At 49.3% G+C, this 22688-nt stretch overlaps 1 protein-coding gene across 2 annotated transcripts; it reads left to right on the top strand.

Moving 5' to 3' along the window:
• The first annotated feature begins 4814 nt into the window (after window positions 1–4814).
• On the top strand, window positions 4815–21859 carry Tcn2 (transcobalamin 2). 2 transcript variants are annotated; one of them, XM_052736341.1, is made up of 10 exons: window positions 4815–4916; window positions 5294–5432; window positions 9520–9712; window positions 10752–10921; window positions 12063–12224; window positions 13274–13446; window positions 13569–13755; window positions 15126–15297; window positions 18686–18801; window positions 21353–21859. In XM_052736341.1, the coding sequence occupies exons 2-10, from the start codon at window positions 5369–5371 to the stop codon at window positions 21412–21414; spliced, it is 1299 nt and encodes a 432-aa protein (XP_052592301.1). In that variant the 5' UTR covers window positions 4815–4916; window positions 5294–5368; the 3' UTR covers window positions 21415–21859. The 2 variants fall into 2 exon arrangements, with proteins under 2 accessions (XP_052592301.1, XP_052592302.1); XM_052736342.1 differs by having other exon boundaries at window positions 4901–4916; window positions 5280–5432.
• The last annotated feature ends 829 nt before the right edge of the window (window positions 21860–22688 follow it).

Below are 22688 nucleotides of genomic sequence, written 5' to 3'. Positions count from 1 at the left end.
ACACTAGCCCACTCTGGCAGGCCTTGCCCTCCCCTCCCCCCATTTCCTCTGCCTTGCTAAAAACCACTGGATTACATTCCTAAAGATAGCCACCAAGGTCTATTCCTTTATTTGACCACCTCCTCTTCCTGAGGCTGACTACCAAGGTCCAGCTATCAAAGTATTGAAGTCCAGCAATTAAAAGTCCCCACTGGCTCACCTAATTAACATGCTTAATTAAAATTAAATACCTCATCCTAACACAGTGTTTTCCATTTTACATTTATAAGCCGCCATTTGCCTATGGGCCACGGCTGTCTCCCCTCTATCCAGAGGCAGTCCTGTCAATCTGGGACAAATATCCCGCTCCCTCTCCCTTGTTCCCTTCCCCCTCTCTCTTGTTCTTTATCTCCTCTACCGGCACATCCCAGCTCATTCTAGCCCAGAGCCCCCTCTTTCCCCTCTTACAAATCACACCTGCCAGGTCATTTGCTGATGTTTCTATGCCAGAGTCAGAAAGCAGCCACTTAAACTTTTCTTCCCTGCTTAATGAAGGATCTCTCTGTGAAAACAGGTGTTTGGGTGGGGTTTGTGCCTGGGAGGGAGCCCCCGCTGTGCGAGAGTCCACTTTATCTATAACCTTAGCAACTTGGCAAGTACCATGCTAGCCATGATCACATAGCAATCGAAATAAACCAACAAGCTAGGAGTAGGGGATTACACAGCTGTAATCCCAGCCTTGGGCACTGTTCTGGTTGCACTGGAAGTAAAGGAAGCCGCAGCAGAGAGAAACCGTGGCAGGGTTAAGTCCACTCAGAGGTCGGCTGCTTATCTGAGACTAAGACATCAGAGTCAGGTAGGACCTGGAGGCGTCATCTCTCACATCCCCTGCCAGTTCCCTTTCCCTGGCCGTCTCCACCCATGCTTGTTGGCCAGAGACGTGGTCAAAGCAAGTCAGGTGGATTCCATGTCTCCTTTAGCAGTGCCTGCCTTCAGAGCTCCTGCGGGGAGACACAAACCAGCGTCAAAGCCAGGGACGGAGAGTTCTCCTTAGATTTGTCAGCAGGAACCCAGGGCCCCTCCTCCAAGAACTCTGGCCAGGAGATCCATTTGAAGAGAGGAGGTGCAGGGCTGTGATGAAGCCCAACACACACACACACACACACACACACACACACACACACACACACACACGTGTACACACTGGTGACTAAGGAGGTGATGGATATTGTGTGAACTTTTCTACGGAGATGAGCACAAATGTCTACTCCTCTAAAGCTCCAGTGACAGACTTTGGTGAACCCATGAGTTTATAGAGCATGAGTGACCCAGAAAAGTCTCTCTCAGCAGGGATGGTGACTTCCCAATAGCTGCCTAGATGGAGCCTAGACTTGAGTTAACCTCACATCCTCAAGGGCACCTCTGAGACCAGAGGCAGCCTGAAACTGGGACAGCCCCTGGGAGGGAAGTGCAGGAAGAGGCTGCCATCTCCAGTGAGGGGCTACTGGACCCCCCACCCCTTCCTTCTGAGTGTCAGCAGGCCCCATCTCAGGAGAGCTGCTGCTGATACGGATGGTGGTGGACAGCAGTCCAAAACATGTTAAATGTTTTTATAAACAGAAGCTTTTCACAGTGTTCGTGAATATCAAACTGTCCTGTTGGATACCTTAAATGTGCCCAGATTTTGTCAAATAGATCCAAATAAAGCTGAAAACCACAAACACATCTACACTCCCAGTTTATAAAGAAGCAGGCTCGGGGAAGCTGCAGCCTTGTGTGTGTGTGTGTGTGTGTGTGTGTGTGTGTGTGTGTGTGTGTGTGTGTGTGTTGCACAGCTGGAGTCTAAGTCCTTCAGGCGGTCTAACTTTGCTTTTAGATGTCATCAGTTTCTCCTGTTGTCATTTTATCCAGGACATTCCTAGGCTAGCTATGATGACACTGTAACCCCGGCACTCACAGGGTGGCGGCAGGAGGATGACCAGTTTGAGGTTAGCCTGACTCACATAGTGAGATCCCGTCTCTAAAACCAAACCAAACCATAGCCAAAAAAAAAAAAAAGAAAAAAGATATATTTTTCTTTCCTTTTCCTTCTTCCTTCCTTCCCTTCTCCTTTCTCTCTCTCTCTCTCTCTCTCTCTCTCTCTCTCTCTCTCTCTCTCTCTCTCTCTTTCTCTCTCTTTTGGCAAAGTCTCACAACTTCACAACTATAGCCCACACTGACCTAGAACCTCACTATATAGCTCAGACTGACCTAGAACTCACTATCTAGCACAGGATGGCTTCAAACTCTCACAAACACTTCTTTCTAACTTGGCCTCTGGAGCACTTGGATTATAAGTATGTGTTACCATGCCCAGTTTATGAGGTGCTGGGGCTTGATCCCAGGGCCTTGTGTGTGTACCTAGGCAAGTACACACACGTATGCCATTATCTTTTGTTCTTATTCATCCCCTCTCCCATTATTCTCTTACCTCCCGCTCCTTGCTGGTCCCCGACTCCCACTAGTTCCCTCCTGATTTCCATCACTCTCCCCTTCAGATCTTTTCTATTGTTAGGTCCTGAGAAATTCCTTTCCCCAAAGTCTGGCATTGAGACATTCCTTCAGGGACTTAAGTTCCGAAGAGCTAAAAGGAGTTATTCTCCTGATCTCTGTCAAAGGGGCCCCATGGCTCCTCCACTGACCTGTGTAAGTGGTGCCTATCAGCAGGCCAAGGTCGATGCTAACCTCTAGGCTCCCTCATTCCCTACTCATAAGTACCCGTTACAGAGTCACCCTGGCTGGCATGCCCCGCCCCCTACCCTAAACCTCTGGGCCCTGAGCTTCACCTCTCTTTTCTCCTACGTGACCCAGCCATTTTGGCTACATATTCTCTTGATGCTCTTAGACTCTTCATCCTCTGCTCCTCTCCTCCTCTCCCTGCCCCCTCTTTCTCTCGCTCTCCCTCATCTCTCTCTTCTCATGGTCTGGTTCAGTCTGGACTCTTCCAGCTGCCTCTGGCTGTGCTTGCCCTCATATCTACAATAAATACCTTCTCCTCAACCATACCTCATTTTTTCAGTCACTCATGTAAACAAAGATCATAACATGTGCGTTTTTATTACACAATGAATGTTCTCTGTGGACCCATACGGGTCCATATTTGTTCTATACATTCTTCTCATGCCATCTGACCTCTTTGGGGTCATTTCTAACAGCGGGCTGTGTTCTAACCTGTTCACCCAGGAGTACCAGGACCTGCTGACCTTTTGCTGTAGGGGAGGCTCCTACAAAGGAACTGTGGATTCTTTACAGGCAAAGGTCCTCTCAGGCCTGAGGGAAGGTGGGGTTGAGTAAAAGGCCAACCAAGCAGATTTTGATAGGTACTCAAAGCAACAGGGCTGTGTGGGAAGGTCAGCTTCAAGTCTGGACAACACAGCCATTCCAGAGAGTCTATTTTCTTAGAAACTACAGAGTTAAGGTAGGTGTAGAATGTGAAGTCCAGAAATTTCTTCCCTGTGGCTCCTGATCTTGGTCAAAGTGTTTAGCGGCCCAAGCTAGAGTGGGGAGTTTTGTTCTTACTAAAGTGTTTTTGAACAACAAAGGTTTGAGAGCTTGTGATGTTAGGAGAAGAAAAAGAAATCCCCATTAAAGAATAGTAGACCCTCAAAGATTACTGGTTATCGGGACACTTCACACCTGAATGCACGACCTTGGTAGAAATACAGTTTCCTGGTGGCACTGTAGTCTCTTATCCTAGCAAAATGAATGTGTGTGCGGACTTCTCTTTACTCCCAGCTAATCACTGCCCCTTTCCTTCCTTCCCTCCTTCCTTCCTTCCTCCCTCCCTCCCTCCCTCCCTCCCTCCCTTCCTTCCTTCTTTCCTTCCTTCCTTCCTCCCTTCCTTCCTTCCTTCCTTCCTTCCTTCCTCTTCCTCTTAGTTCTCCTAAAGTTCTGGGATACAGATGTGCACCAAGAACCATGTTCAGCTCCCCACCCATCTTTTCTTCCTCCTTTTAAAGAAATAGGATCTCCATGGTTGCCCAGGCTGGCTGGGAATTCCTGGGCTCAAGCTGTCCTACTTCAGCCTCCTGAGTGGCTGGGGCTAGGGGTGTGCCCCCCACATGTGACTCCAAGTTTTCACTTTCTTGCTGTAGCCCTTCAAATAGCAATCCTACATTACGATGTGGTCCTTGGTCTCTTTCACTTTCTCTGACAACATGGCCTAGGCCAGCCCAGCCCTGTGGCAACAAAACACACATTACATTAAGGAGCACTGCTAATTGATACAGGTCCATGTTTATCCCTGTTGATGGCTTGACTGGTGATAATCAGTCTGGCACAAAAATATGTTCTCTAGAAAGTGTGACCTCTGGCAATTTGCCTTAAAAATAATTGTAACAAACATCTCATCTGGCGATGATTAGGGGCATTTTATGACCCTAACATCCATCCTCACAAGCAGAACTGGAAAAATACTGTTAGGATAATCTGGTTCAATACTCTCAACTTATATATATGGGGGACAACTTGAAACTCAGAGAGGTTAAACACTCTAACCAAGATCACACAGCACTGCTAGGTACATACTTTGAGTTTCTAGTGGGGCTGGGCAGATAAGGGATCGCTTGTTCTCTCTAACGTAGATGTTATTAAGCAATTTTCCTAGTTCAGGGCAAGCAGCCCTGCAGCCCTGTCATCAGTTTTGTGACTCGCTGGATCCATTCTCATTCTTCAACTTGTTTTGTTGCCCTTAGGAAGCCCCAGCTGTGTCCGGCTGATTGAGGAGACTTGCTTGTCTGGGCCGGGTCCAGCAGTTGCCCCACCTCCTTGGCAGGCTGGTGGCAGAAAACAGCTGACTCCGGAGAGCTCCCTCACGTGACCACCCGCAGCTCCCTGCTCCATTCCTTGTCCCGAGAGTCAGAGGGAGTACTTGAAGGGACTCCTGTGAAGCGCACCAGGTAGGTACTCTAATCCTGAACGGCTGCAGCAGAACAGTGGGGTGCCCAGGTGGGTGGGGGTGGGGAGAGGGGGTGAGAGGTGGAGGCACCCGGCAAGCACTGTCAGATAGACTTGGGACAGGTTCGCTGAGTGGCTTCCGGGCTCTTAAAGCCGTGGGGACAGACACGGTTGGCTTCAGGTTGTCCCACAGGGTCCCACTGGTCCGTCCTTCCTTTTGTTCCCCACCCGGAGGACAGCTGCTGGACCCTTCCTTCCGATGTTCTTCGGCCTCTTGCCCCGTAACAGACCTTTCCCCTTTTCTCTCCGCTGACTTAGCAGTGTGCTTCGGGGCGTGGGAGGGACGATTAATCAGTGGCAGGAAGCTGTCTCTCTCTAGGCAAGTGACCAGAGGCAGTCAGAGAAGCCCTCAAGGCCGGTCCCAGGAGTCTCCCACCTCCCACCTGTGCCTGCCATGGAGCCCCTGAAGGCGCTGCTGCTCCTGTCCGGAGTCCTCGGGGCGCTTGCTGAGCTCTGTGGTGAGTAACTGTCTGGAGCCGGTTGCTTCCTGAGTCCCAAGGAGGATGGCTGCCTCTCCGATCGCCTTGTTATATATTTGGGGAATCAGAAGCTCGGGGTGGGGATGGGGGAACTTACGTGTCCCTCAGGTCTCCCACAGAAGTTTAGGCTTAACTGGATGTTAGTGCTTGGGCATGCTGAGTGGATGCCTGCCGCCCCGCAACCCCAAGGGTCTCCCCAGTACCCAGCAGTTTGCTCACTCACTCAGCACATATGGAACCTCTTTGGAGGGCCAGTATTTCATTTGGAGAGAGAATGGAGAGTACACAGATCTGACCCCAGCCCACCTGGAATTTATGTTGTGGGAAGGGGTTGGCAAAGGGCACGGGACGCCAGATTGGGTTGTGAGCCATGCAAAACAAGTCAACCCGGGCAACAATAGAAAGCCACAGGGGCCCATCGACTCTCGGGAGAGAGATGGGAAAGGATGTCCAAAGACTTGAAGGCTGGGTCAGAGCTGAGACCTAAAGCCCGAAAAGAAGCCAAGAAAGGAGGAAGTAGGGGGCAAGCATTCCAGGCAGAGGGAAGCAGGTAGTTGGAGGCCCTGCCTGCTCTGGCTATTTGTCTCAGGGCTGTAGTCCCCAAGAGATCTCTTATGGATTCTAGGGGCCTCTCAAACCGTGATTGTGGCCCTCAGGTTGTAGGTTCAGGCACATTCATGCACTGGGACCAGGCAGGGAGCAGAAGACTGTATGGCTCATCTCTCCCCTTCCTTCCATGTACCCTGCATTCCCAGGTCACCCCGGGCAAACCCTGAGATACAGGTGTCAGATGAAGAAGTCGAGCATCAGAGGGACCAAATGGCCTGGCACTCAAGGGGCCCCAGCTTTAGCAGAACTTTACTGCACTCAATTCTTGGGACTTCAGGCCAGCATTGTTTCTAGGCACCTGGATTCTCTGGCCATGTCCTACTAAAGTTCCTTTCTCATCCTTGGGCCCCTGGTTACTGTTCAGACAGCCCTCAGAGATTCCGTCAGCAAGCCAGAGATTCCTTTCTTGTCCACCTCAGCCACAAGAGCCCCTTCCTTCACCATCATGAGAACTTTGGGGGCTTGGGGTGCAGTCCCTTCATCACTCCTGGTCTTCTTGTGACTTTTGTAAAGTGAGCTGAGGCTGTTCCTCCCTGGTGTAGCGTGAGGATACCACACCTGCTTCTTCAGCTTAAGGCTCTGTATACAATGAAATGGACAGGACTGTTCACTAAAGCCTACACAAGGAAGGTTCCTGGGTTTCTGAATGCCAGTCGGTCTGTCCTCAGGTGAGAGGGCTGCGCAACCCTGTGAACGGCACACCCTAGTGTGGGAGTGGGAGGGCTGTGTTAGTTAGAGTCCTCTGGAGGATGGATATGTATTTGAAAAGAGTTTGTTAGACTGGCTTGCAGGGTGTGGTCACGGTAGTACAACAACAGCTGTCTCGTGAGGGAAAGGCTGAGAATCCCGTAGTTGTCCAGTCTATGAGGACAGACTATCTCAGCAGATCTAATCTGGTGCTGGAGTTCTGGAGGATTCCTGGAGAGTTGCTGGTCTCCAGTGTATGTTGGAATCATGAAGAAGGTGGATTTAATACCAACCACAGCAACAGGGTAGATGAACTTGCTAGTGAGAGTGAGGAAGGCAAGCAGGCAAAAAGCAAAGCGTCCTTCCATCTCTTATCTGCCATCAGAAAGTTTGGTCAAGATGTAGAGCGTCTTCCTGCTTGGAATGGTAATCTCATTAAGAAAACCCCTTAAAAGAGTGCCCAGCAGCTTGGGTTTTAGTTGATTCCAGATGCAGTCAAATTGACAACCAAAATTAATGATCACAGGAACCTTGCCTGAGGCCACTTTTTCTGGCTCAAGTGAATCTGCCTGGCTTCTTCCTTCTAAGGAGGGTAAATTGTGGTTACCAGCCTCCCATTACAGGTAGTGCCCTTTCTCACCACTTTAATACAAGCTGGCTCAGGATGGAGGTGAGAGCCTGGGGTGGGGTCTCTGGGCTCCTTTCCTAATCTCTGGGAAGCGCAGAAGACCATAGTCCCAGAGCTGAGATGTAGCTCAGATGGTAGAGAGCCTGCTTATCACGAATGAAGCCCTGGGTTCAGTCTCCAACACTGCATAATCCAGGAGTGGTGACATGCACCTGTGACCCCAACATGTGGGAAGGAGAGGTAGGAAGATCAGGAGTTCAAGGTCAACCTCAACAACATACTGACTCTGAGGCCAGCCTGCAATACATGAGTTGCTGCTTAAAAGGGGAAAAAAAACCCCAAAATCCTAGAGGGATAGTCAGAAAGATAGAGAGCCAGACAGAGGACCCCAGAGAACAGACAGGACTCTGGAAAAATAGAGACAGAATACCGCAAAAGTAAATCCGCTGTCCCCATCAGGGTCTCACTGTGATGTGTTGTTGGAGGTTTTCGCTCTTTTGGAGGGCCTACCACCCAGCTCCCGAAAAAACCACATATGGAGGCTTATTCTTAATTATGAATGCTCAGTCTTAGCTTGGCTTAGTTTCTTGCCAGCTTCCTTAACTTAAATTATCCCGTCTATCTTTTGCCTCTGGGCTTTTCCCATTCTCTAACTTCTGTAAATCTTACTCTTACTCCACGCTTGCTGTGTATATAGCTGTGTGGCTGTGTGGCTGGCCCCCGGAGTCCTCCTCCTTCTCTGGCTCCTAGCTCTTAGATCCCTCCTCCCAGTTTTTTCCTTGTATATATACTCTCCGCCTGCCAGCCCCGCCTATCCTTTCTCCTGCCTTACTATTGGCCAGCTCTTTATTAGACCAGCAGGTGTTTTACACAGGCACAGTAACACAGCGTCACAGAGTTAAACAAATGCAACACAAACAGAAGTAACACACCTTAAAATAATATTCGACTACAATGATTCATCCCAGGCCTTAGCCTCCCAAGTGCTGAGGTTGAAGGCCTGTGCCACCATGTCCACTGTGCATGACTGTCAGAATGAACATTTTGTGAGAAACCAGCCAGGTGCCCTGGCCTGGCTCACACAGCAAACAGTCATTTAGAGTTAATACTAGAAAATGCCCCCCCTCCCCCGCAACTTACAACCATAGATACCTATGACTTCTGGAAAAACAGACCTAAGGTGGTAAGATCCAAACTTAGAGAGATGGAGCTGTGGTCACAGGACCCTTGCCCTGGGGCTAGAAGCCCAAGAAAGCAGGCAAAGGGCCCTGTGACAGGTCTTTTCCGTATTCCTCCGGGAGAAGGTACTTCCTGGCATGCTGAGATATAGCCCGTTGGACAGCTGGAGTGGGCAGTGACTGAAAGTCAGTAAGTGGGGCACAAAGTCCACAGTGCCTCCAGGACAGTCGACTCTTCCCCATCCTGAGCTGGGGCCCTTCCCGAGGAAGGCAGGCAGTCATCAGCTGGAACTGGGGCATATCCCTGAGATTTCCGCTTGCAGAGTATTTCAGCGTCTTGGTTACGAATCTTCAGGTAAATCCCAAGCTGTGACAGATTGTTAATGGCTGGTCTCCCAGTCAGAGACCCTTTTCACTTAAAAAGGGGTGGCAGAAAAAGTGCCCTTTCAAGGTTTGTGTGGAGGAATTTCCTCAGGCCACTGGGGGAATCGGTTGGTAGAGCACACACAACATGTGAAATTTCGATGGGGAACATTGACTGTCTGAGGGCTGGAGCTTTGATCAGGGCAGGGGAGGGGGCTGCAGTCTGACTCAGGCTTGGCTCTGAAGCATCACATAAAACACAGCCTGACTTTGAACTTCTGCTTTCTCTTCTGTGCAAAACAACAATGACTATATCTACACCACAGAACTGGTGTGAGGGTCTGGGTGCCTAGGCTTACTACTGATAGGTGGGTTGCCCGGCAACAGCATCTTTTGATGTCAGCCTCTCCTTGACCCACTCTACTTCCTCTTAGGGGCTGCCTGCTTTCCTTTTTACCCTCTGCCTTTTGCCATAGCGGGCATTTCTCCACATAGGTGAGGTGTGGCCTGTGGAGAAAGTTTTACCTGGTAGGGAGATCAGAATAGTTGCTTGCTAATGGCATAGCCCTGAGGCCTCACTCATACCGTTTTCTTTCCCCAGTGATACCACAGATGGACAGCCAGCTGGTAGAGAAGCTGGGCCAGCATCTCTTACCTTGGATGGACCGGATCTCCTCAGAGCAATTGAACCCCAGCATCTATGTGGGCCTGCGCCTTTCCAGCCTGCAGGCTGGGACCAAGGAAGACCTCTACCTGCACAGCCTCAAGCTTGACAATCAGCAGTGCCTCCTAGGGTATTGATACTCTTTGCCCATGACTTGATCCGTGTCATAAGAGATAGGAGACTGGGTTCTAATTTGGGTATTTCATGGCTTTTTGACAAACTCTAGGCGTATTTTCTCTCCCCTGGGCCTTTCTCCAACTGCGGAGTGAAGTGGTAAGTGGTAGTAGGTCAGAGATGCTAACATGTGTCCTTTGTCCTGAAACTACATCCCCCCAACTCCTGAAGCAACACCTAATTCTTCCTGTGCTCCCGACTTGTGCCTGAGGCAGACATCATTAATTCATGAGCCCCAAAGTAGCACCTAACCCTTTCTGTGCTCCCTACCTGTACCTAAGGCAGACATCACTAATCCATAACTAAATATACGATTGTATATTGATACAAAGAAGCAGCATCTAACTCTGTAGTTTACTTATGTGCTAAAGACAGACTCTGCTTATCACAACTATGTTCCTTCGTGCAGAACCTAGAAGGAGCATATTTCTGTGCTCCTCCTCCAAAGAGTGGCCATTAAAGAGACACCTGCTCTGAGGTGTGAATGGGAGGTGAAGAATAAGAAAAAGCCATGAATCACCAGGCATAGTGGTTCATGCATTTAATCCCAGCATTTGAGAGGCAGAGACAGGCAGATCTCTGTGAGTTCAAAGCCAGCCTGGTCTACAGAACGAGTTCTTTAACAGCCAGGGCTATGTAGAGAGATTCTGTCTCCAAAAAAAAAAAAAAAAGAAAAAAAAGAAAGAAAGAAAGAAAAAAGTGTGTGTGTGTGGGGGAAGCCATGAAATAACTTCCTGATTCCATTTCTTCTCAAGAAGTAGATGAGGGAAGGGAGAGGAAATAAAGGGGAGAGTGCATGGCCAAACTGGGGGGTCAAACCGGGTGATCTGGGTGTAGGTGCCCTTATGGTTCATTCTTGAATGTAACCTTTCTTCTTTTAGGTATCTGTGGCTGACTGATAATTCTACTTTGTGACCTTAGTGGAGGTGATCCCAAGCCAGGCTTACCAAGGGAGCATTTTCTCATAAAGGTGTTACTGACTTGCCTTGTCCTAGGTCTGCCTTCAGCGATGACAACAGTGATTGCCAGACCAAGCCTTCCGAAGGCCACCTGGCCCTCTACCTGCTTGCTCTTAGGGCCAACTGCGAGTTCATTGGGAGCCGGAAGGGTGACAGACTGGTCTCAAAGCTCAAGTGGTTCTTGGAGGATGAGAAGAAGGCCATTGGTAAGGAGGACTAGGGAATTCTGGGAGGGCTCATCAAATGGTTTTGTTGTTTGTAGTTTTGAGGTAGGCCTCAGGTTCATAACTGCTCTCAGTAGATGATGTTCTTATGAGTTAGAACTTTGAGTTTTCTTCCAGGCTTCTCACTTCCCCTCTGTCCACATCAAGTCCACCTAGAGCAGCGGTTCTCAACTTTCCTAATGCAACCCTTTAATACAGTTCTTCATGTTGTGGTGACCCCCCCAATCATAACATTTTGCTAGTTATGAATCATAATGTAAATATCTGTGTTTTCTGATGGTCTTAGGCAACCCCTGTGAAAAGATCATCCAAGCCACAAAGGGGTTGTGACCCACAGGTTGAGAACCACTGACCTAGAGGCTCAGGCTGGATCTAGTTGCCATGCCTGACCCCAGAAACAATCTGCTGGGATGCTCAGTCACCAAGACTGACCTGTTGTCCACCTCTGGGACACCTGTCCAGCCTCCTTTCCACTTACCCCTTAGCCTCTCTGTCAACTTTCCGGCCTCCTGACTCGGACCTAATTCCAAGAGCTAAAGCAAGGCTTTTCAATATAAACCTATTCTTCATGCAGCTTAAGCCCTGCAGAGGCCCCTCGCTCTTCCATTCACAGCCCCCAGTCCCAGCTTGGCTTGCCTCTTACACTTTCTAGGCATTGGTTTGGTTACTGCTCTGTGTGCTCCCACCACAGTGATCTTTCCTCACAAATTTGGATATTCATGTGTACTCCTCCATCCCCCTTCTAGATCCTTCCTAGTTCTGTGCTCACTTCCATCCACTCCAGAGTTACTTCTGTGAAGAATCCTGTCTCAATTTCCCAGCTATTTGAAAATTTCTGTTAGGTGGCTCCAGGGACCTTGGGCCACATTTCTGTTACAAGTATGCTGTCTCATGAGCATGTCTTGGGCTGTCATCTACTCTGACCTCCAAGCACAGAACCTGGCCTACACTGAGACCTCAGCTGGGCACTGAAGGAGTGTCAGATGCCATGGTCTCCATGGAATGTGTTGGAGCATACAGACCACGGGGTCCCATGAGCCACAGGGCTTCTTGCTGGGAAGAGGCTAAAAGGGAAGCCCTCAAGCCTGACATGTCTCTTTACTCCTTGCCCTTCTAATCTCAGGGCACAATCATGAAGGTCACCCCCATACCAGCTATTACCAGTACAGCCTCAGCATCCTGGCACTGTGTGTCCACCAGAAGCGGGTCCATGACAGCGTGGTGGGCAAGCTCCTGTATGCTATTGAACACGACCACCACATCCGCCAAGGCCACCTCTCTGTGGGTGAGTGGACCTAGCCTAGCCTCCCGCCAACCCCAGGGAAGGCCTCTATGACCCACTGCTGTGCTCACCTTTCCTTGGAAATCTCCTTCTCAGATGCCTTAGAAGTGAAACGGTAGAGGCTGAGAGCCAGCTTTGAAACTGGCCTTGGATGCTGACCCCAGTTCCATCACATGTTCATCCCCATCCTGTCATTCAGGCTTTTCCTATAAAAATGACCTCCCAGCAGCAGCTCCATAAAGCGTGCATTACAAACAGAGGTCTTAGCACACACTGGGTGCTCTTGGCACCATACAGCCCGGGGAGCCTGATACCTGGATTCTGATCTGATTCCTTGTTGTGTGACCTTGGGCCACCACATCCATGTTTCATCGTCATGATTCAAGGTCTCTGCTAGGCCTGGGCTTCCATGAGTGACCGAGTAGGGCCTCTTTTAGGGAGGGTACGATAGAGGGGGGTGGTGGTGTTTGGTAGATGATTGCCCAGAGAGAAAAGGGCACCAGGGCCTCTGTCAGTAGCAGGACTGAACTGTCTCAAAGGCTCGTAGAGGAACACGGTGGACACATTACCTATAGCAAGGAGGAGAACTTAAACATTCCCAGGCCCTGGCTGCTCCTCCTATCAATTAAATCAGACTGCCCGGAGGTAGATCAGGCAGCTGTTAGTGCCACATTCTCTGAGGGGCAGGAGATGTAGCCCAGTGACCCAGCACCAGGCATGCCTGGGGACCTAAATCCAATACCCAACACTACAAAAACAATAGGAATTAATTAATCAATAAAATAAAGCTCCCTCTGTGATCCCAATGTGCATCCTGGTTTGGGAGCAGGTACTGTAGGATCCATCCTCTTGGGACTTTCTTCTTCAATCTGCTCTCAGGACACTCAGTGACCAAATCAGTTTGTCTAGGCCTGAGAGGTTTCCTGGAGCTCAATATGTTCAATGTTTGGATTGGGGAGTCCTAATTGGTACCCCAGGTGATCCTGAACCCCAAAACTACCTAGCCTGGTCCCATCAAGCTATGCAGTTCATCCTAGGCCTTATCTCCCTAGACACAGAAGCCATGGCAGGCTTGGCCTTCATCTGTTTGGATCGGTTCATTTTCAACCCTGATCTAAGACCACGAATCACCATGGCCATTGAGACAATTCGAGAGAAGATCCTGAAGGCCCAGACCCCTGAGGGCAACTTTGGGAACATCTACAGCACCCCACTGGCACTACAGGTAGGAAAGAGACCCTGGAGCCATGACCACTCAGCAAGTCAATGGAGGGAGGGCTGGTGAGCGGCTGGAAGACCTGGCTCCTCCCCAGTGATTGACCTACATCCTCCTTCTCTTCCCCACAGTTTCTGATGGCCTCCCCTGCGTCTGGGGTAGGACTGGGCACAGCATGCCTCAAGGCAAGGGCATCTCTGCAGGCCAGCATACAGGGTGGGGCCTTCCAGAATCCTCTGATGATTTCCCAGCTGCTACCGGTCCTGAACCACAAGACCTACCTGGATCTTATCTTTCCAGACTGCCAGGCGCCCAGAGGTAGCTGAGCCCTTTCTGTTTCCTGAGTAATCTGCTATCTGTGGGTCCCAGTGATGCTTTGCTGAGCCAACATGAGTGTATGGGTCTGCATAGGACATGGCAGCTAAAATGAGGCCAATCTTTTGATGCTCATGGTGTGGAAACAGCAAATAAGCACTCCAAGTGGTGCCCACTGTGTGATACCCACCATGGAAATGTTTGAGGGAAGGGATGGAGAAGTGTATTAGCCAAGATTCTCTAAAGGAGCAAAATTTATAGAATGATTTCTTAAATTGACATACACTATATGGTCCAGCTAGTCCAACAGTGACTATCTCATTCTGGAGAGGATGAGAATCCCAGAAGGGATTCCTGCCGGGCGGTGGTGGTGCACGCCTTTAATCCCAGAACTCAGGAGGCAGAGCCAGGCGGATCTCTGTGAGTTCGAGGCCAGCCTGGTCTACAGAGCGAGTCCATGAGGCTGGATATCTCAGCAGTTCCAGCATGGTGCCGAAGGCTTGAAGGATTCTGGAGAGCTGCTGGTCTCCCGTCTACATTGGGAGTCTGAAGAAGCGGGTTCTAGTATCAGCAAAGGAACGCTGTAGTAACAGGACAGATGAACTTGACAGTAGGAGCGACAGGAAGCGACCAGAAAGCTGCTCCCTTCGTACCCCTCGTCTGGGCCGCCAGCAGAAGGTGCCGCCCGCATTCACAGAGGTCTTCCCTGTTATGAATAATCCAATCAGGAAAACTCTGTCCGAGGAATACCCAGAGACTTGCATTTCAGTTGATTCTAGATCCAGTCAGGTTGACTATTTGATGGATCATCACAGATACGTGAATGAATGAGTAGAGAGAGACACGTTTGGTTAATTTTGATACCTAAGGAGCCTTAATTCCCAGCGCTGAATCCTTTGGGCACCATTTTGGTGAAGAACCTGAAGTAGTGAGTGGGATTTGCCAGAGAAGTTGGGGGGAGAGAGCACATCATCGGAGAAGGCAAAAGCAAACGCACAAACCAATAATGCAGGGTTAGGGGCATCATCTTGGAAAAGCGTGGGTCTGGGGGAGTGAGCAGGAGTAGGAGATAAATTCGTAGAAAGAAGATGAGTCCATGAGAGATAACCAGGAAGTGACGTGAACAAATGTAGCGTCCTCTGAGGTGCAGTGTAGCAGGTGGGTGGGCGGCAAGAAGCAGAGACACCAGCAAGGGCCTCAGTCTTGGGCTGTGGGAGGCTGTGGAGGCTGAGGGCCAAGGGGGCTGGGGTAAGAGCCAGGTTTCAACTGGGCAGGTGTTCGTGGCATTGACTGAGCTACAATGGGGGAAGAAAGAAGTCATATCCAGGCCCCCCATCCTCATGGCAGCTACTTTCCCTTCCTCCCTGGCATAGTCATGTTGGAACCCGCTGTCGAGGGCCCTTCACCAGCCCATATCCCAGAGGTCATCAGTGTCACGCTGAAGGTCTCCAGTGTCCTGCCACCATACAAACAAACAGTTTTAATCCTTGCTGGGTCCTCCCTGGAAGATGTCCTGAAGATGGCTCAAAACACAGGAGGATTCACGTGAGACTCCCATTCCATTCCTGGCCTTCACCCCCCTCAGACCTCCATGCTTGAAATGGTATCATGGGAAGGATGGGGAGCAGACACATTTCTTGGGGGACATTCTGGCTCAATTTCTGCTTCCACCTTTTTTTTAAAAAAAGATTTATTTTGTATACAGTATTCTGTCTGCATGTATGCTGCAGACCAGAAGAGGGCGCCAGATCTCATTACAGATGGTTGTGAGCTACTGGCTGGGAATTGAACTCAGGTCCTCTGGAAGAGCAGCCAGTGCTCTTAATTGCTGAGTCATCTCTCCAGCCCCCCAAATGATTTATTATTCTTTTTGTTTTGTTTTTTATTTTTTGAGACAGGGTTTCTCTGGAGCCTTAGCTGTCCTGGAACTCACTCTGTAGACCGGGCTGACCTCGAACTCACAGAGATCCACCTGCCTCTGCCTCCCGACCACTGGGATTAAAGGCGTGCGCCACCATTTTTAACCTGCTTCTACCTTTTGCACTCCGTTCTGGTCTGTGTTTGGACCTGTGGTGTTTAGCCTGTGGTGGGAGCTATGGACAACCACGGTCATCAAGAGAGCTAGCTCTAGAAGCCGAGACCCAGCCTAGGAATTCCAGTGCTTCTACCCCCACCCCCGCCCCAGCTAGTGAGCCTGGACAGTTATTCAATGAGGGCATGAGACAGCCTCTCAGGGCCAGTGCGAGGAGCCCACGGTTATTGGTGGACATGCTTTGTGTAGGTCTAACGCCTAGCATGCAGTGAGGACGCCAGGAAGATTAGTAGTATCAAATCACCAAGATGAACTCTTGCCATTAATAACCCTGAGAAGACAGGCAACACGCTTTTGTCCCTTGAGATCTGATGAGCCTGGGAATGAGCATATCTTAATTGCTGCTCCTTCCTGGACCCTGGCCATACCTGGAGGTGGACAGGACTCACCAGGGGAACTCTGGCTCACAGAAATTGAGTTCTGCCAGCCTGCTCTCTCTCCTGGATTCTTGCCTCATCTTGAGGAATCCCTACTTAATTTCTTTCTTTTTTTTTTTTTTTTTTTTTTTTTTTTTTTTTTTTTTTTTGATTTTTCGAGACAAGGTTTCTTCTCTGTGTAGTTTTGGTGCCTGTCCTGGATCTCGCTCTGTAGACCAGGCTGGCCTCGAACTCATAGAGATCTGCCTGGCTCTGCCTCCCGAGTGCTGGGATTAAAGGTGTGCACCATCACCGCCCGGCAGGAATCCCTACTTTCTGGTCCCAGCAAGAGTTCCAGGGAGGGTTGACAGTGAGGACTGTTTGGTCATTTGGGCCAGGAACTCTCAGACCAGAGCTGTATAAATACCACTGCCATTTATTTATTTATTTATTTGGTTGGTTGGTTGGTTGGTTGGTTGGTTTTTCCAAGACAGGGTTTCTCTGTGTAGCCCTGATTGTCTTGGGACTCACTCTGTAGACCAAGCTGGCCTCAAACTCAGAGATCTACCTGCCTCTGCCTCCTGAGTTCTGGGATTAAAGGCATGTGCCTGACAATACTACTGTCTTTAAAAGGACCAAAATGCACCCCCTTCCCAGGCTGAGTGGTATATCCCCCCCACATCCCCAGGGAGGATTGAATCTAGAGCCTTCAACCTGCAGAAACAAGAGCTCTACTACTGAACCACCATAGTTTTACTTTTCATTTGGAAACAAGGTCTGGCTAGCCACAAATCTTATTGCTATGACAAAAGACCTCTCTCTCTCTCTCTCTCTCTCTCTCTCTCTCTCTCTCTCTCTCTCTCTCTCCCTCTTTCTCTCTCTCTCTTAGACAGAGTCTCATTATGTACTCCTGGTTAGGCTTACACTTACTGTCTAGACTTGAACTCACAAAGATCCTCCTGCTTCTGCCTTCTGGGTACTGGGATTAAAATATCTCTAGACAGTTATAAATCCTAAGCAACTTTGCAAATTAAAAAGGGAAAAATCACATATAAAAAACAAAGCAAATCTGCCAGATGGTGGGCATGTGTCTACCACGAAGCCACACCCTGAGCCCTCTCTTTCTGACTTTTAAATGTTTCCCCTTGAACTTGCTGTGTAGCTGAGGGTGAGCTCAACCGTCTGCCCCTCTTCCTCCACTTCCCAAGTGCTGAGATTAGGGATGTGTGCTACCCAGTCAGTTTATGAGTGATGGGAATCAAACCAAGGGCTTCATACATGCTAGATAAGCTCTTGGCCAACTGAGCTACATCTCTGGTCCCTACATTTAAAAAAAAATGTGACTGAGACAGAGGTATTTTGTTGTTTTATTGTGTTTTAAAATTTGAGACAGGGTTTTATAATTTGCCCAGGTTGGCCTTGTTCTGTAGTCCAGACAGGCCTTGAATTCTCAGTGCTCTTGCCTCAACCTTCCAAGTAGCTTGGATGACAGGCCAGAGCCACCAAACTTGGCTGGCTTATATTTCTTGAAACGGAGGCAATCCCTCCCTGTCTAAGATGGAAACTGCTGATGAGCCCTTTGGAGGGACAGAACGCACGATCCATGGAGTGCTGGTGGTGTCTAGGAGGGTTGGAGGAATGTGAAGTTGGAGGCAAGAGGTTCAGAGAAGGCTGTTGGGTGAGTGAGAAAAGCACCTATAGGTGCCAGGTTCTTGAATCTAACTCCAGTTCTCTTCAGAAACGGTCAGAGTAGAGAGCAGAATCCGACAGCAGAGTAGGCGGCCTGGGCCTCCAAAGAAGGGAATGCTACCAAGTGAGGAGACTGTAGTGAGACCCAGTGCCTCTGTCCTCACATCTCTGAGCTCTGCCCTCACACTCTGGTTCCTTCTCAACTCCATCAGCCCCAAACACCCACACCCACACACCAAGAGTTGAGTACCTCCTGAGGGATGATGGAGGCTAACACCTGGGTGGGCAGCATCAGTGGAGCAGTAGAGAAGGAGTAGAGGGGAGAGCCATGACCTGCAGTGAGACGGCCTAGGAAGCTGTCCTGGTTAGCTTTCCATTGCTGTGAAAAACCCCACAGTCAAAAGCAATTTGGAGGTGGAGAGGGTTTGTATAACTTATAGACTACAGACCATCATTGAGAAAGTCAAGGCAGGAACCTAGAGACAGGAACCCAGAATTGCCTGCACTTGGGTAGGGGGTGTGTGGGTGTGTTGTGGGGGTGACACCCAGTGTCAATCATCAGTCAAGACAATGCCCCAAGGACATGCCCACTGGCCAATCTGATGGAAGCAATCTCTCAACTTCCTCTGGCCAGGTGTCTCTCTCCCTTGTTTCAAGTTGATTCAAACTAACCAGCACAGAAGGGTTAGGAAAACGGTGGCCCTGAGGGGAGGCAGGCTTCTGTTGGTGTGGGTGAGACCCCATTTTCTTCCTTGGGGATAGCACTAGTTCCTCTCTTTACTTCTCTGTTTTCTAGGTATGGGACACAAACCTCCTTGTCAGGCCCCTACCTGACATCTGTACTGGGAAAAGAAGTTGGGGATCGAGAATTCTGGCAGCTCCTCCGAGACCCTGACACCCCCCTGCTGCAAGGTAAGTCTGGTGGCCTGCTGCTGCCCTGGATACCTCCTAGCCCAGTCCTGACCACAGGAAAGTGAGGCTGCAGCCACCCAGCCCAGCCTTTCCCCTCAGCCCTCCTGGGCCACAGCTTCAGAAACCCATCCAAAGGGGGCAACTCATGCTCAAAGTTGGATCCAAAATATTTCATTGAATTCTTAGAATTTTTATGGAAGTAGTTTGGAGAGTCCAAGAAACAAGAACGAATAAAAGTCTATATTTCACTACCTAGAAATTAAATCCTACACTTTAAAAGAGATTTTTTAAAAGTTTAATTTTGATTATGTATATATGTGTGCATGTGTGAATGTGAGTGTGTATGTGTGTGGGGTGGGTTGGGTTGGTGCACATGAGTGCAGGGTTGGATCCTTGGTGGTTGTGAGCTGCCTGATGTGGGTGCTGGGAACTGAACTCAGGTCCTCTGGAAGAGCAAGCAATGCTCTTTTTTTTTTTCCTTTTTTAAAAAATTATTTATTTATTTATTTATTTTTTATTTAATGCTGAATGCTGTTTATTGAAGGAGGGAAGAGGTCTTAAATACAGGCTTACAGCACAATGGGAGAACCCCGGAGGGCAGAAGTTTGCTACCGATGTTTTACAATCTTGCATCTAAGCTGTTAACGCCCATTATGCAGGATACACAGACAAGGAACTTCCCTTAAGCGTTCAGGAGGGTGGAACCTGGCAGGGAATTAGCATAGGGAGGATATCAAGGTCAAGGTCAGCAAGCAAGGCAACAGTTACCCAAAACAGGGGCCAGGACCCTTCAGGTCCCCCTTTTACTAAAAAATGAGCTTCTGACTTAGGTTGCATGGGACGTCAGCAGGTCACCTTACCTGTCATGGAGACACCTGCCCAGGCCACACAGGCACTCTGTCTTAGGTTGGTGAGCGCCCCCCAGGTATTACTCGTCTCTGAATACTCATTATCATACAGGCTCAATCGTGTGTGAGCTGCAGAGTTAATTGCTGCCAAAGATCTCAAAGTGGCGCTGGGGCAAGCAATGCTCTTAACCACAGAGACATCGCTCCAGCTCAAGTCTTTTAACTTTTGATAGATTTTCTTATATCTACAAGAAATACGTACAATGCTTATTTTCATTTAAAAATGGAATCATATTATGTCAACACTATCCAACTGATATAAAATGTCAGATATATGTGTAAATTTTTTTCTAGTTGGTAAAACTAATATTACATAATATATCTTAGCTCACTATATCTCAGATATTATCACTCAAGGATGTAAAATCCCAATGTAAATCACTAATGACACATTTACATGCTTTTCTTTCTTTTCTTTTCTTTTTTTAAGTTAATTTTTTTAGCATGTAGCCTAAGCTGGTCTTGAACTCACAATCTTCATGTCTCAGCCTCCTGGGATTAACAGTGTGTTCTCACCATACCTGGCTTTGAAGGCTCCACTTCTTGACCTAATCACCAACCAGTCACCTTTTAAAACCATCACTTTGGGGTTAGATTTCAGCACGGGGATTTTGGGGGACACAGACAGTCATACCAAAGCATCTTGTTTAAAAGAAAATCTCCCTTGGTGGTGCAGGAAGATTGCTGTGAGTTTGAGGCTAGCCTGGTCTATATAGCCAGGCCCTGTCTCAACCAAATAAAAATGAGTCAGCAAATGGAACTGTCTCTGGACACCTGGGTTCTCAAGGGATCCTTTTTTTTTTTGGTTTTTCGAGACAGGGTTTCTCTGTGTAGCTTTGCGCCTTTCCTGGGACTCACTTGGTAGCCCAGGCTGGCCTCGAACTCACAGAGATCCGCCTGGCTCTGCCTCCCGAGTGCTGGGATTAAAGGCGTGCGCCACCACCGCCCGGCTCAAGGGATCCTTCTAATTCCTCCAGGTTTATTGATATTATTTCTAAGTTGTTAATTTTATGGCGCTAGGAATGAACTTGGGCCTCAGGCCTTCCACTGAGCCACACCCAGCCTGGATGCCGATTTTATTATCCTCCCATTTTCTCCAGTGAAAATATGGTGTTCACTATGCTAGTGAGTGACAGAGATGGGACTTGAAGCCAGGTGTCTGCTAGACTGAAAGGTCACTTCTGGGACATTTCATTAATGACACTCCCTGGACCACACCAAGACAGTTCCTCTGTCTGACAACTCTATTTTGAAGATAGTGACCCTTGCCAAGGACGGGCTGCCCCCGTTTCTTTCATGCTCTTATCCAGCTGTTAGTCCCACATCTACCCACTGGGGGCGCTCTCTCTGCTGTATGAGCCTGTTAGTACTATGTCTACCTACTGGGGGCGCTCTCTCTCTGCTGTAGGAGCTTGTTAGTCCCATGTCTACCCACTGGGGCGCTCTCTCTGCTGTATGAACCTGTAGCCTGAGGGATCCTGCCAAGGCTGGATCAGGGTCTCCAGTTGGCTCCGCACAGCTCCCAGTTTCCTACCAAACCCTGAGTAGGTCTTACAGATGTGGCTTCAGGGTAGTGGTCACATGATGTGGTTGGGGGTGGGACATTGCCTTGCTAACCCCCTTTCTTCCATTGGTTTCTGCAGGCATTGCTGACTACAGACCCCAGGACGGGGAAACCATTGAGCTTCGGCTAGTTAGCTGGTAGCCTTGGGCTCCCCCCTGATGTCCTCGGACCCCCACTGCCACCTCAAGTGCACTTGGAGCAATGTACCCCAGACCACCTCTGCTACCTCAGCAAAGAGGATCCTAAGCCACTGCCTACCTGGGAACAGGAAGGAACAAACCTCTCCTAAGGAGGCTACTTCTTTAAGTCTGGCCTTCCTGACTCCAGGGGCCTTTCATGTGATCTAAAGAACAGGCTGCCCTTGACCTCCTCCACATAAGTCTGCTGGCTGTGGGTGTTGTGAGTACCACTGCTCTGGGACTGGAGTTCTGCAAGGAAACCTCCACGGCCCAGGGGCTGTGGTTCTGACCCCCCAGCCTCACTCTTCTTTGTCAGGGTGGTATTCCCAGAGCTGGTCAGGAGGCAGCTGCTGGCCAGGCCTCAGCAGGGCCTTCCAACATAATTAAAGCCTTGATTTCCCTTTGCATGGCTGCAGTGTTCTGGTGTCTCATGGTCACTGCCTGGGGGTGAGGAGCAGAGATGTCTGGGGACTCCAGCAGGATGTTCGACTACGTTCCCATGTGCCAGGCAGTGAATTGGCACAAACAGAGCTGTACACCTTTCTGAATATTGTACAGTATTTTCATCTCACTGTAGAGATGAGGGAACCAGTGGTTAAAAAAAAAAAGTCAAAGTGACTCACCCAAGGTCACAGCTGGGAAGTGATCCTGTAGGAGGCACTGTCAGGCAGGAGATACGACTTCAGAGACAGATGTGGCTACTGACCCTGATGGACCGAAGATAATTTGCTGTGGACTGGGCAGTAGCTGAGTAGTAGAGCACTTGCCTAGCTTGCACAAAGCCTTCCGCATGTAGCCTAGGCTGGCTTTGAACTCACATTCCTCATGTCTCAGCCTCCTGGGATTACCAGTGTGTCCCCACCATACCTGACTTTGAAGAACTAATTACCTCCCAGTCACCTTCCAATACCATCGCTTTGGGGTTAGATTTAAGCACATGGATTTTGGGGGACACAGACAGTCACACCAAAGCATCTTGTTTAAAAGGAAATCTCCCTTGGCGGTGCACACCTGTAAGCCCAGCCCTCAACAGAGAGGACTGCATCCCAGAACTGCATGAAACAAGAACTGAAGGGGACTTGATGGGCTGGGGACATTGCTCCCTTGTTACAGTGCCTGCCGAGCATGCGCAAAGCCCCGAGTTTAGCACCATATAAAGTCGGGCTTGGGGGAGCACACCTGACATCTGAGTGCTTGGGAGACAGAAGCATCGGGAATTTAAGGTCCCTCACATCT

Source organism: Peromyscus californicus, unplaced genomic scaffold, assembly GCF_007827085.1.
Source record: "Peromyscus californicus insignis strain IS unplaced genomic scaffold, ASM782708v3 Scaffold_13__1_contigs__length_99412109, whole genome shotgun sequence".
Taxonomy (NCBI): Eukaryota; Metazoa; Chordata; class Mammalia; order Rodentia; family Cricetidae; genus Peromyscus; species Peromyscus californicus.
The sequence above is the reverse complement of the archived record's forward strand: the minus strand, read 5'-3'. Positions and strand labels throughout refer to the sequence as shown.

What these genes read in the sequence shown, in the direction of transcription:
- Tcn2 (XM_052736341.1), top strand. Translation starts at nt 5,369, where the DNA reads ATGGAGCCCCTGAAGGCGCTGCTGCTCCTGTCCGGAGTCCTCGGGGCG. An exon ending in GCACCCCACTGGCACTACAG is followed by an intron (nt 13,447 to 13,568) that starts GTAGGAAAGAGA and finishes TCTTCCCCACAG; the next exon opens with TTTCTGATGGCCTCCCCTGC. An exon ending in AGACTGCCAGGCGCCCAGAG is followed by an intron (nt 13,756 to 15,125) that starts GTAGCTGAGCCC and finishes TCCCTGGCATAG; the next exon opens with TCATGTTGGAACCCGCTGTC.